At 47.7% G+C, this 13,237-nt stretch overlaps 1 protein-coding gene across 1 annotated transcript; it reads left to right on the top strand.

The window, feature by feature from the left end:
- The first annotated feature begins 433 nt into the window (after positions 1–433).
- LOC138772493 (protein spire homolog 1-like) lies at positions 434–12,631 on the top strand. Its single transcript, XM_069952924.1, has 15 exons — positions 434–485; positions 564–629; positions 736–900; positions 2,745–2,804; positions 3,141–3,305; positions 3,981–4,055; positions 4,197–4,323; positions 6,968–7,092; positions 7,212–7,293; positions 9,012–9,151; positions 9,422–9,544; positions 9,617–9,684; positions 10,257–10,284; positions 10,478–10,620; positions 11,817–12,631. The coding sequence occupies exons 1-15, from the start codon at positions 447–449 to the stop codon at positions 12,025–12,027; spliced, it is 1,617 nt and encodes a 538-aa protein (XP_069809025.1). The 5' UTR covers positions 434–446; the 3' UTR covers positions 12,028–12,631.
- Positions 12,632–13,237: the final 606 nt, after the last annotated feature.

The following is a 13,237-nucleotide window of genomic DNA, read 5'->3' as shown; positions in this document are numbered from 1 at the left end:
TGTAGCACATCGGATCAGATTTGTAGCTCAGCAGTCCCTATCACATACAATAGGCTTGTATACAGCTGATGGTATCGCGGGCTTAGATACACCTGTGTCTCTCAGATTATAGAGCGTCTGGGGAAGGTGGTGTACTCTGCTCTGGACTGGGGTCTCGGCAGTGAGGTGGAGCGGGTCCTCAGTGACTCTCTGAACAGCCTGCTCTTCTATATGCTGGGCCTGGACAGCGTCAGCAGCTCCCCCGCAGTGCATGACATCACGCTGAATGACATCATCAAGGTATTGCATCACAGGACGGCGGGGGGGGGGATAGTTCTCTATGCAAAGACTTAGATCTCCATCACCTCTTGTCTCTATAGGATTGTGTCGAGAGGCTGTTGGTTCCTTCGGAGGCCCCCACTCATTACAGGGGGGTCTGCCGCATGCTATACGCTGAGTATAAGGACATGGATGGCCTCCTGCAGACCATCCAGCTGTCCAAGCAGGTAACGTCCACTCCCAGTGTCCCTGGATACAGATTGGCGCTGTCGCCCTGGCTTTACTCCTTGTGTCTTATGTTGCAGGGTCTGAAGAGGCTGAGTTCCCATGAGGAGCTGGAGGAGGACGTCCTGGTGATGTGTGATAACTGGGTACGTTTATATGGTATCCAAACTACAACTCCCATCAGACAGCCGCATGATGGGAGTTGTAGTCCGGCAGCAGTTGGGGAGTAATATCTTGGTTCTTCTTTCCTAGGGCGCCATGTGGAGTCGTGTAATGAATGAGCTCCGGCTGGGGGTCAGTCTCCGCAGGGTTGACCAGCGTCTCTACACCGCGCTGCCTGTACAGTACCAGCTTACCCCATACGAGCTCCTGATGGACGACATCCGGGCTAAGAGGAGCGCCCTGCGGCCGGTGGAGGTGAGAAGCTACAGACTACAATAGTCTGACCACACGTCCGATGACCCGCCGCCGCCGCCATGCGTTATACGTGTGATACAGAGATGGACGCCTTCTATTACATGGCTTGTGTCATTGTTACGGCCCAAAAATCTCATTACTACAGCAAAAGGTTTGGGGCCCGATCTGGTTTTCTTGTACCTTATGACATTTGGAGACACTGTTTGCTCTCGGTGTGACCCCATAGATTTAGGGGTAGGAACCTTCGGCCCTCCAGCTGTTACAAAACTACAACTCCCATCATGCCTGGACAGCTTTATTTCAGAAGATTATTGCAAATCAACTGGTGTCAGAAAGTTATACAGAAAACTCTCCAGCGGCGTTCACTGTAAAATACATCTTTATTGGACACCAAAAACGCATGGCGGAGAACGCTCACTCCCAGCCCACGGCCGTTTTGCCCTCTCCATCACTGTCTGAAGGCATATCCTGGTGGGCCGGGAGCCTTCTCTGTATTCTGGCTCAGTCGCCCCTAGCAACCAATCAATTCATTTTCCAAAGAGTCTGTGAGGAATGAAAGGTGGAATCTGATTGGTTGCTAGGGGCGACTGAGCCATGGTCACTTTCCACCATGTTTGATCTCCCCCTTCATAACCCTATTACACATACTGTCCACCTACCTTTGGACCTCCCTGTGTGACAGCAGAGCACCACCTGCAGCACTGTATGACTGATGCAGATATCTGCCTGAACGCCTACCGCCTGATCCTGTAACCTATCCTGTAGGGCCAGTGGTCTTCTATCGGAATCTAAAGATTTATAACTTCTATATTAAAATCTCCAGTTTTTCAGTACTTATCAGCTGCTGTATGTCCTGCCGGAAGTGGTGTATTCTTTCCAGTGTGACACAGTGCTCTCTGCTGCCACCTCTGTCCATGTCAGGAACTGTCCAGAGCAGCAGCAAATCCCCATAGAAAACCTCTCCTGCTCTGGACAGTTCCTGACATGGAGAGAGGTGGCAGCAGAGAGCACTGTGTCACACTGGAGAGAATACACCACTTCCTGCAGGACACACAGCAGCTGATGAGTACTGGAAGACTGGAGATTTTTAAATATAAGCTATTTTTCTGACACCAGTTTATTTGAAAAAGGAAAGATGTGAGATCTAATACATTGAAGACATTTCTTATCCTTCCACCTCTGCCTGTATTAAACCTGTGAGAAATTCACCTTAAAGTAATTCTACCACTAGAAATGATCAGATTATAATGGCCGTCTGTTCCTCCAACTGCTGCCTGCGTCTCCTCCACTGTGTGTGCAAATGTGCTAGTTTGGTGCCCTGGAGGCGGGCCCAGTGCACAAGTATCTCCTCCCCTCAGTGACACACCTCCTTCAGAGTAAAATCTGTCTGCGTCACCAAGGGGGAGGGGCTATCTGTGGGCCGGACCCGCCTCTAGGGCACCAAACTAGCACACAGTTCTATAACAGAGAAGATCTCGGCAGCGGTCAGAGGTGTTAGAATCCGCTCATTTACGCCAACCAGGTTCTATAGAAATCTTATATTGTGACTCCCAGTGGTACAATCACTTTAAAGGGATTTCTCCTCTAATCTTGAATTTCTAGGAATCTGATATCACTGCAATATGATGTAGGGATAGGCTGGGTTTTGGATTACTATATCAATGTTTTGGCAAGAAAATCCCGGTACGGTGCTCTATGTATATGTCTTCCACAGGCTGTAAAGATTTTGCAGCATATTGAATGGTTTTTGGCAGTTCGGGGCGTGGCTTACAGCTGTCCCACAGATTGGGGTTCAGTTGTGTTGCCCTCATCCTGGCCTGACGCCCTTTTAATTTTTCCTCCAGATTCCTATCCGGCAGAGTCCTAGGTGTGAAGAGGATCCTGTCAGTACGGGCGATAACCTGGTAACTCTTCTGGAATAGCTTCTGATATTGTCATATAATAAGTCGCCCCCCTGCTCACATCTTATACCTTAGGATAAGGGGCCCATACTGGTTTAAAGGTATATCAGAAAAACATGGCTGCTTTCTCCTAGTAACAGCACCACTCTTGTCAGGTTGTGTGTGGTATTAAGCTCGGCTCCATCCACTTCAATGGTACAGAGCTGCAATACCACATCCAAACTGAGGACAGGAGTGGTGCTGTTTCTGGAAGACTGTTTCTTTAATCCTGGATATTCCCTATAATATAACAGCTACTTAAGGTGCTGACCGGAGTTTAATGTTTGTGGACAATGGCAGGACATGGCATGGAACAAGGTGATGAACGAGGTCCGGCTGGGGGTCAGTCTCCGCAGGGTTGACCAGCGTCTCTACACTGCGTTGCCCCTGGAGTACAAGCTTACCCCATATGAGCTCCTGATGGACGACATCCGGGCTAAGAGATACGTCCTGCGGCCGGTGAAGGTGACTATACTGCACTGCTAACACTCCAGTCACAGCCAAAGCTGCAGTCTCTCCTAGCTACTCCATAACGTCTGTTGTATCAATCTGTCTATATACTGAGATGTTTGTACCAGACACTACCCGCAGGGGGCAGAAGTGAGACCAGCAAAAAGGCAGAATTGTGAATGAAGCTCTGGAGGCGACAGTATATTGGGAACTTGGGGGGAAAAAAGGTGTTTTCATATTGGCTTCTGTCGAAAGTTTATATAGATTTGTAATTCTGCTGCTGTATGTCCTGCAGGAAGTGGTGTATTCTCTCCAGTCTGACACACTGCTCTCTGCTGCCACCTCTGTCCCTCCAGTCTGACACAGTGCTCTCTGCTGCCACCTCTGTCCATGTCAGGAACTGTCCAGAGCAGGAGAGGTTTTCTATGGGGATTTGCTGCTGCTCTGGACAGTTCCTGACATGGACAGAGGTGGCAGCAGAGAGCAATGTGTCAGACTGGAAAGAATACACCACTTCCTGCAGAACATACAGCAGCTGATAAGTTCTGGAAGACTGGAGATTTTTATTTAGAAGTAAATTACAGATCTATATAACTTTCTGATAGCAGTTGGTTTGAAAGAAAGCTTTTTTTGCTGGAGTACCCCTTTAAGGAAATGACAATACTTCTAATATCGTCCCTTTTATTTCAGGAATGTGATCAGAACAAATCCAGCAAAAGTGAAGATGCCATTCTGGACCTGATCCGCACCCATACACTAAAGCCGGTACCTGCAGTGCCCCCTAGGGCTGGGGAGGGGGGTGACTGGGAGGAGATGGTGATAATGGGAGACTAATGGAGGTTCACACAATGGTCCTATACAAGACTGCATACAAAGGAGGGAAGACTGATTTACTTTCTCTTTAAGGCATCAGCGAGGAAGCTGAAGGAGCGATCCCAGGAGGAGCCGAGCCTCCATGACTTACTGATGTCCGAGATTAAGTCCTCCAAGACGCTCCGATCAACCTCTGATATACACAGAACTGCACTGCAAGGTGGTGTGTGTGTGTGTCTCTCACAGACACGGTGCCATTCGACTATGTGGTTGGTTCTGGTATTGCAGACAGAGAGAGCTATATATTGCACATAGTCAGATTGCTGTAAGATGCGTCCTGCAGATATGTAATTAGAGGTTGGGTCATAGTACACATGGAGTCTTGTCATAAGGAGTGAAGGTGCTTTCTCATGTTAGGGCTCAGAGGCTACTTTTGGGTAGTGTACCTCTTGGTGAGGGATCGGTGACTGGTAGGCATCCCTCTGGCGCACTCAATGACTCTTTTACTTACGGAATCAGGATTATAGTTTCAAGGAATTCATCTAAACCTTTCTGACCGAATGTTAGGAGTAGTTGTTACATAAGGATGTGCTACTCTGCCAGTAGTTGGGATAACCGTGACGCCAATTCTGTGGTGTGCGTCCAGTGATGGTGTTAGTGTTGTAATGCCAGTGCTAGTCCGGCACACAGGTGTGGTGATGGTACCTGCTTTGTAGATGGCCGGTTTGTGTCCTCAAGATGGTCGGTGACCCGCCGGGTTGTTGTGGGTCCCTTGGGCTCTTGTCACGGTAGTCCTGAGTGGCAACTGACCCACCTGGACTATCAGTACCGCCACCCACAGAAAGGGGAAAATGACCCAATCTTGTGTGTATAGGTGATGGTGCGTACAAAGTATGACAGAGTCCCAGTGATGTAAAAATAGAACAGCTTTACTGTCAAGTTCTTCAGGATAACAGTACACTTCTGTAGAATAGATAAATCTTTGACACAGACTCTTAGTATTCGAACTTGTTGTGCTGGAGGAGTAGAATAGAAGAGAGGTAGTTGTAGCGGTGCTTGGAGAGAAGTGTTTTGGAGGCGCTCCACCCCAATGTAACTGTATGCGCTCTTCCGGAACTTGAAGAGGTTTACTTTATAGTGAGATGTTTACTTGTAGTTGTGTTTAGACTTTGGTCTGACCACCTTGTGCCCTACAGTGTCGAGTGACTCGTCCTCTCGGGGTACTACAAGCCCCAGCCATAGTTATCTGGGCTTAGCTAAGTGTCCGGGGGTGTCCCAGTTACCTGCACTGCGAGATAGCTACAGTAAAGGTGGTCTACGTAGCCTTTGTCTTATCCAGGCTAGTTCCTCTTGTGTTTAGCATACTGCCCTGCGCTTTTTAGACGTGTTCTCGGATTGGGTTATGGTGTTCCTGGACTCCTCTGCCTTTAAGTGCTTAGCACTGCATACTGAACGTAGTGGTAGAAGTTAAAGAACTGTTTGTCTCTAGCTGCATCTTTACATGTGAGTGTCTAGTCTAGACTGCCCTTTTGTTGTCCCTGACAGGTCCTGGCAGCAGCCAGGCCCTGGCTTGGCTACTGCAAAAAACAGCTGCTTTTGCATCTTCCCTCTGGTAAGAACTGAATGTGCACTTCCTCCACCATGTAGCTCCTCCTACAGGGACCTAAAGTGAACTTCCCTGTGAGTGGTGGGGATGAGTGTCTGCATAAGAAAGAAGAGAAAAGATTGGCTAGACATAGAGGTCACTGATAAGGTTAAAATTTAGATGTTGACCCATCTCTATGGAGAAAAGTCAAATACCTAGGTAGAGGATGGTTTCAAAAATATCTATATAGCAGCTGCAGTTCTGCTTAAACCTTAAAATCCCAGACACAGACATCTGATGTACGTATCAGTAATGTAAGTTTGGGAAGCGCCCCCTTTATTGATGTGTTAACTTTTATAGACAGAAAATGGGGCGGTACTACTCATATAAAGTATGTAAACTCTTCAACACAGGAGGGGTCTTAAGTCACAAGACACATACATGTCACACTCTGATAGGCCAGTCCATAAATGGTCAAATGCTTCCTGTACTGCGCAGTCAAGGTGGTATAACGTGTGAAAAGGTTAGAACAATACATTCTTTGCACTGAAGGGCCCAAATGTAACAAACAGTCCAGTTTCTTCTAATGTCCTTCAAAGCTTGATAAGATGTCTGAGTGAAATAGTTCATCATTAGAAAATTCCTTATTGTCTCCATGTATCAGAAGTCTCAAAGTAAAGGAATTTCCCAGACATTAGAATCATAGGGTTAATTTTATCACTAACACATGGTAGACCAATAACATAACCCATAACTGACTTCAGCTGTGCAATGCACATAAATACAAAACACTGGCACCTAGTGGTGAAACTGCAAAATACCTCATCACCACTTTAACCTGAAAGAGGAAGCCTTTTGAGAGGTGCACAGGAGATTAAGGGTGCGTTCACACCTACAGGATCTGCAGCAGATTTGATGCTGTGTTCAGTTATTTAAATGAAATCTGCTGCAGAAAATCAGCTGCAGATCCTGTAGGTGTGAACGCACCATAAAAAAAAAAGAAACCTGTGGTGGGACACCACAAGGACACACATGAGGAACAGTCATTGGCCCAGACGGACACAATTAGGGTGTATCTAATCTTGTATCCAAGCTAGAGATGCCAACAGGGTCCTAAAGCCTCTACATAGTTATACAGTTTTCTCTGTGCTGTAATATTGTAATCAATCACTCACATATTGTACATGCACACCTAAACGTGTGTGATAAAATATATATTTTTACATACGCTTCATTCCAACAACTTAATGCAACTTTTATTTTTTTGTGCGCCCTGTAGGTGAAGAATTTAAACTTTCCAGCAACTTGTTTTCGGTGCAGCGTGACTATTCCTTACACAGCTGCCGGACAGGGAACAGGTGGAGCCGGCCGCCGGCTGTTGATCTGGTGGACAATGCAATTGATGTAATTTTTTGGGGGGGGTATTTTTTTTTTTTTTATATATCTGGTTTACAGTGATTGTTACTATACTTTGCCTGCGCTGTTTCACATACAATGGCAGTTTCTGGTTCTTTTCCCTACAGGTCAGGATCAGCCTGCACCCGGACGTCAGCTTGGAGTCCTCATCTGAACGCAGGTTTTCTAACCTGACCTCCAGCAGCACTGGTAATGGCGGTCATCTCTGACTCCCGCTGTATAAGCTGATAGTCTGCTGGTTAGGAGCCTTGTTTCATTGAGGTCCTACTAGACACTTTGTATTTCTGAAAATCCATAGACTTGAATTGAAATAGACTTGGATATGTCAAAGGACCTCTCCATCCAGTCTCCACATAAATGGCTGCCTAACCAGGGCCGGCCTTAGGGTTAATGGCGTCATGGCGAAACCTTTTTTGGTTTCCCCCCCCCCCCCCCTTTTAAGGTAACATAAAGCTTCTTCAGCCTCCCATCCCTCCAAATGACATGCAGTGCAGCACCCATAACCCGACCCCCCCCCCCCCCCCCAGCCATAAAACTACCCCCCCAGCTATAAACACAAATACCGCCATACAAACTACCCCCCCAGCCCCCAACCATACACACAACTACAATGACCTTTAGTTTTAACATAAAATAAGTTTACTTTTTTATTATTAAATTGTGGTAAAAATTACACTATTCTATTTCAGCTATCAGACTATGCTGGGGGTTGTAGTTTGTAGTTCACCGGCAGCCACAGGTTGGGAACACTATGAGATACAATAACATCTACTGTAACAGTCTGTACTTGAGATTATTACCACTACCCAGAGAGTCTGATACAATGGCTGCAGCCGTCACCTGTCACTATCATCAGGGACTGTGCCAGGCTATTTTATCCGCTAGCACAGCTCTGCTAAACCAGGTGCCAGTATCACTCGTCCAGCTCTGCTATACCAGGTGCCAGGATCACTCATACAGCTCTGCTATACCAGGTGCCAGGATCACTCATACAGCTCTGCTATACCAGGTGCCAGGATCACTCATACAGCTCTGCTACACTAGTCATTATCATTAATACAATCCTGTTCTTCCAAATAGCCCGATCACTAAAACAGCTCTGCTATACCTAGTACAGTTATCACTTAAGACCCTATTCTACGGAAGGATTGTCGGCCATATTCTGCCGATAATCGTCCTGTGGAATAGGAGGCAATTATCAGCCGACGATTGTTGGAAGTCAAACATGCTGAAGGACAAACGACTTGTATAGCAACGATCTGCTGTTGTCTCTCCATGTAATAGGAGTGGCGGCATCAGACTGCTGCTATATCCTATGATCACCCGCTCCCTGCTGCTGCGTTAAATAAAGGCGTCAGCGAGCGGGGAACGAGGAGCTGTCGGCGCTCATTTGCTCCTCACTGTCGGCCCGTGGAATAGGGGCTCTAGTGATGACTGAACTCGGTATAGCAGAGCTGTACACTCTTAGACAGCTCTAATGCACCAGATGGCGTCACTAACACAGCCCTACTGCACCAGCTACCCTGACCACCCACACAGCTCTGCTACAACAGCTACTGTCCACACCAGTTACCTTTATTACAGACCCAATTTAGCTGCATTAGTTTCCTTGATCACTAGGTTGGGCAGAGGTCAGAGGTTAGAGGTTATCTCTCTGCACTGATAATCTATGTGCAGGACTTCAGTGTGGAGAAAACCATGTGCTGCAGCTGCCTGGAAGAGCAGGCCGATACCCCGCTCGGTGCAAGCGCACAGGTCGCACACCCCAAAGGCCGGCCCTGTGCCTGACCGTGCAGTATAGGGGTCACTGGAGTGTGGGTTCCTCATTGGTCAGACATCTTTGTCTAGTTTGAGTCTTTTGACTTGTTTCTCCATCACCATTCTATTCTCCATCCATTCTATTCTAGATCTGTCCTTCTTCCCTGTACTCACCTCCTCACAAGTGGACCTGAGAATGAACAGTATGTCGAGCTGTGATCAGATGTCGTACACCCACAGGAGGTCAAACTCCTACGAGGGCTCCTTCCAAGGCAGCAGCTGTAAGCAGGTAGGAGCCAAGCCCAGAAGATGGCAGGTCCATAGGACTGAGTATTGGATGGAGAGGACCCTGTAGGACCATGGTGTCTGTCAGCTGGCTCCTCCATTGAGCAGCCATAATCTGGAGGACCCTGGTATCTACTCTGCAGCAGGATTACACCTGTCCAGTTGCAGCCAATGGGTGACCTATGTGATGCATAGACTTGCTGTCTCCTCCATATTTTTGTGGCAATTCTGTCCCTTTCATAGCAAAAACTTCAGTAGACTTTGTGCATTCTAGAGTCTGTACACGCCAAGGATTCCGCTACCCCCGACTGTCTCGGAATTGATCTCTGTACGGAGAACAATGGTGAAGATGGAAATGCTAATGCTCGCATCAAGTAAAGACTTCCCTGGGTACAAGGTGAGTTCCCTATGATGGATGGGACCATGGTCAGATGTGGGGGAGGACGCTGACTCTTCGCTCCTCTTCCAGGTTTGTTCCAGCTGCTATCGGAAGAGACACTTCTTCTCCTGGCTCTTCTCCTGCAAAGTCTGTGACAGGTACAATAAGGGGTAAATGTTAGATCAGTGGGATCTGATGACTGGGCCCCCTATTACATTGACCCCTAGAAGAAGGGGACCGAAGTCCATGACCACTAGAAGGTCCATGGTGGTAGGGAATGAATGGAGAGGCCACGTATGGAGCCACTTCATACTACCCTACTGGAGGTATGGGAACGGACAGATTCCATGGCCGCTAATGGATTCTCAATACAACTCCATTAGAGATGAGCGAATCTTGAGCACTCAGATCTGTCCGAACCAAAGTGTGTGGCATATGAATATTGGTGGCTGAAGAAGTTGGGATACCACCCTATGGTGTCCTGGAAAACCTAGATACAGCCATAGACTATCCACCAGGACACCATAGGGTGGCATCCAACTACTGCCACCGGTATTCGAATGCCACACGCTCTGGTTGGGACAGACCTGAGTGCTCAAGATTCCCTCATCTCTAATGAAGTTGTGCTGAGAACCCATGGGACCGCTCAGCCACCCGCCATTCATCTCCATCCAAGCAGAACACTACTCCATGTTGTGTAGGTTACAATGTTGTCTTTTGTGTTTTGCAGGACTATCTGCCCTGAATGTCACATTGAGGTAAGATGGGATGTGTAGTCCAGAGCAGCCTGGGGGTAGTAGTCCCGGGTGATCTGGCTGGACTCTGTATTCTGATCCACATAGTGTGGTGGTCTGTGCAGATGCCACCACCTACAGTTGTAGATATGCACTGGGATGGGCATCTTGCAGGGCAGCACTGTGTATTAGGACGGGTTTGTGCTCCTCTGTGCAGATGTTGATGCCCTTCAAGCAATGCATGCACCTGCCGATCAGCTTCTTCAAAGCTCTGGTCCTGAGCCGTGGTGATGATCCCTTCTCCAAAGCCCAAAGGAAGCAGATGCTGTACCGGGAGGTGAAGCGCTGGGATTACTCCAGGTGAGGAGTCTGAGGAAACTTTATACTTGTGGGTCCATGAAATACAGAAAACTCTAATACACAGGGGTCCAATCTCCATCTGGGTCCGGACATTTTCTCTTTTTTTTTTTTTTTTTTTTTTTTTTAAATCTGGCAGCTGGCAGGGGGGAATTTGATCAGGAGTAGGAACGTATCTCTCCCCATGGCGGGACTGGCCTAGAGACCCCCGACGGAAGGCACTTTCCCCAAATTGTAATGATGTCACTACCCGGCTGATGGACTGGCTGCTCAGCCAATCAATGACTGGAGCGGCATCCTATACCAGTCACTGACTGGCTGAGCGGCCATTATGATGTCACCACACCTGTTTTGTCATAATTGCAAAACTATGGCCATGTAGTCCTTAAAGGAAAAGTGCATCAGTGTACTGGCCCTAAAATTATAAAGGTTTCGGGTACAAACACAATCCAACCCTATTGGACAGGAGATGTAGCTGATGTCTGATGCTGCCCTTAAAGGGGTTATCCAGCCTGGGGGACTTTTTTGGGGGGACCAGTGAGGAGGTGGCTGAAATAAGACGTCCACTTACCTCCCCGGTTCCAGCGGCGGGTCCCGCATCACGGCGCTCCGGTGCCCGGCAGCTTCCTGGTCTTTGACGCTGCCCAAGATGCTACGTCTCAGGGCCGCTCAGCCACTCAGTGAAGGAGGCGGGACTTCAAACGGATCCCGCCTCCTTCACTGAGTGGCAGAGCGGCCCTTAGACGTAGTGTCTCGGGCGGCATCAAACACCAGGAAGCGTCCGGGAATCGGGCACCGGAGCACCATGATGCGGGACCCGCTGCTGGAACCGGGGATGTAAGTGGATGTCTTTTATTTCCGCCACCTCCTCCCCAAAAAAGTGCCCCCAGACTGGATAACCCCTTAAGGCCGAGTTCACACAGAGTAAAAGTGGCAGATTTCTCCACCATAGAATCCCACCAGCCTCCGTGTCATACTGACAGTCTATGGGAGCCTCGCGTACCTCGTCAATTCTTCAGAGCGGAGAGAGGAAGTGCACGAGCCTCCCATAGACTGCCAGTATGACACTGAGGCTGGTGGGATTTTACCGTGGAGAAATCCACCAATTTTACTCCATGTGAACTGGCCCTAATGCTTCGAGATGGGTATGTGTCCAAGGATAGATGGATATAGTAACTTCATCACTATTTTGTTCTTAGCGTCCCCCTGATTTTCGACCCCAAAGACGAAGCAGATGATCATTCCTTTGTCAAGAGGATCACACACGACTGGACCTGCATAGACACCTGTATAAAATGTGAGGAATATATCTTGGACGTTCTGGATAAAAGCCACGAAAGGAAGTTCCCAAGCAGCTTCCTGAAGTCTCGCAGCATGTCTGAATCCTTCGCCATCCTGGGAAGACACTGACCAGCAGTCTGGAACGAGAACTTTTACTCTACAGGGAGGAGTTCTGCTCCGGAGTAACTTAATGAAAACCCTAACGACCTTTATCAACCCCCAGAAGATGAAGATGGACTCTCTAAGACGGAGGTGACTCGACCACAAGGACCTTCATTTAGATTTTAACTGTCTGTATGTGAATGTTGTAACTTTATTTGTCGCGTTCTGATGACGAGGCCCATCCGAATAAAATTGACTTCTTTACTTCGAGATCGTCAGTAAACCCAAAAGAACTTTTTTTTTTTTTTTTTTCTTGATATTCCTGGCACCCTGGTGGGATGGAAGATCCAATATATATGATTTTATAGCATGTAGTAATTGACACATTCGGGGGGTCCTGTTGGTGGTGGGGCGGCGGCCGATAATCACAATATTTATAAAATGATGAATATTTTCTATCTAATATAAAATAATCCCATATTCTTGCATTTGGTTTTTATAAGAGTTTTGCACCTTATGACTGATCTGCACGTCTTGGGCTCTAATGTGTGAATCGCAGGACACGAGCACCATGTGGGGGGGACCTTCTGGATGTATTTTTTTTGTTTTTTTTCCTCACTTTTTGTGTTCTGACTGGCTGTGCTCTTGAAGTATTTCTACTGCTTTTATTCTGGCCTTATGGTAAATGCTTGAGTAAGAGAATGTATATTCTGTAAACTGCAACCTGCTAAATAAAGCGCAAGAATATGATGGCTGCAACGCACTCCTCCCTTAATTTTTTTTTTATTTTTTTTTTCAGGGGGGCGGGGGCATGAGGACAAGGAGGCTTTCCTTCTCACAAGTGTGCTAGAAGGAAAACAACCCAACGTTCCCTAGATAGGTTTGACACTTGCCAACATTGGAGCCGACCAGGTCTCTCATTCCTAAAGCTAAGGTCACCTGTCTTCTGGGGCAGCTGTGTCAGAGGTTGAGTTCAGCCGCTTCTTTCATGGTAGGATCAGGGATAGGGGAGTATAACTATTGTTTGGAATGAGGAGGGGGCACTACTTGTGGTAACCAGGGGTTGCTAGGTGAAACTTGCAAGGGCAAGTGGTGTTGTACCACTGCGGCACTTGTCATGGTGGCCAGCAGTGGTACAGTGGAACGCAAGTGGCGTCATCATGATGGGAGCTTCCTGTCTCGCGCTGGCTCTTTTGAAAAGAGCCGGCGCAAGACAGGAAAGTAATTAACTATTTCA

Source organism: Dendropsophus ebraccatus, chromosome 14, assembly GCF_027789765.1.
Source record: "Dendropsophus ebraccatus isolate aDenEbr1 chromosome 14, aDenEbr1.pat, whole genome shotgun sequence".
Classification (NCBI taxonomy): domain Eukaryota; kingdom Metazoa; phylum Chordata; class Amphibia; order Anura; family Hylidae; genus Dendropsophus; species Dendropsophus ebraccatus.
The sequence above is the reverse complement of the archived record's forward strand: the minus strand, read 5'-3'. Positions and strand labels throughout refer to the sequence as shown.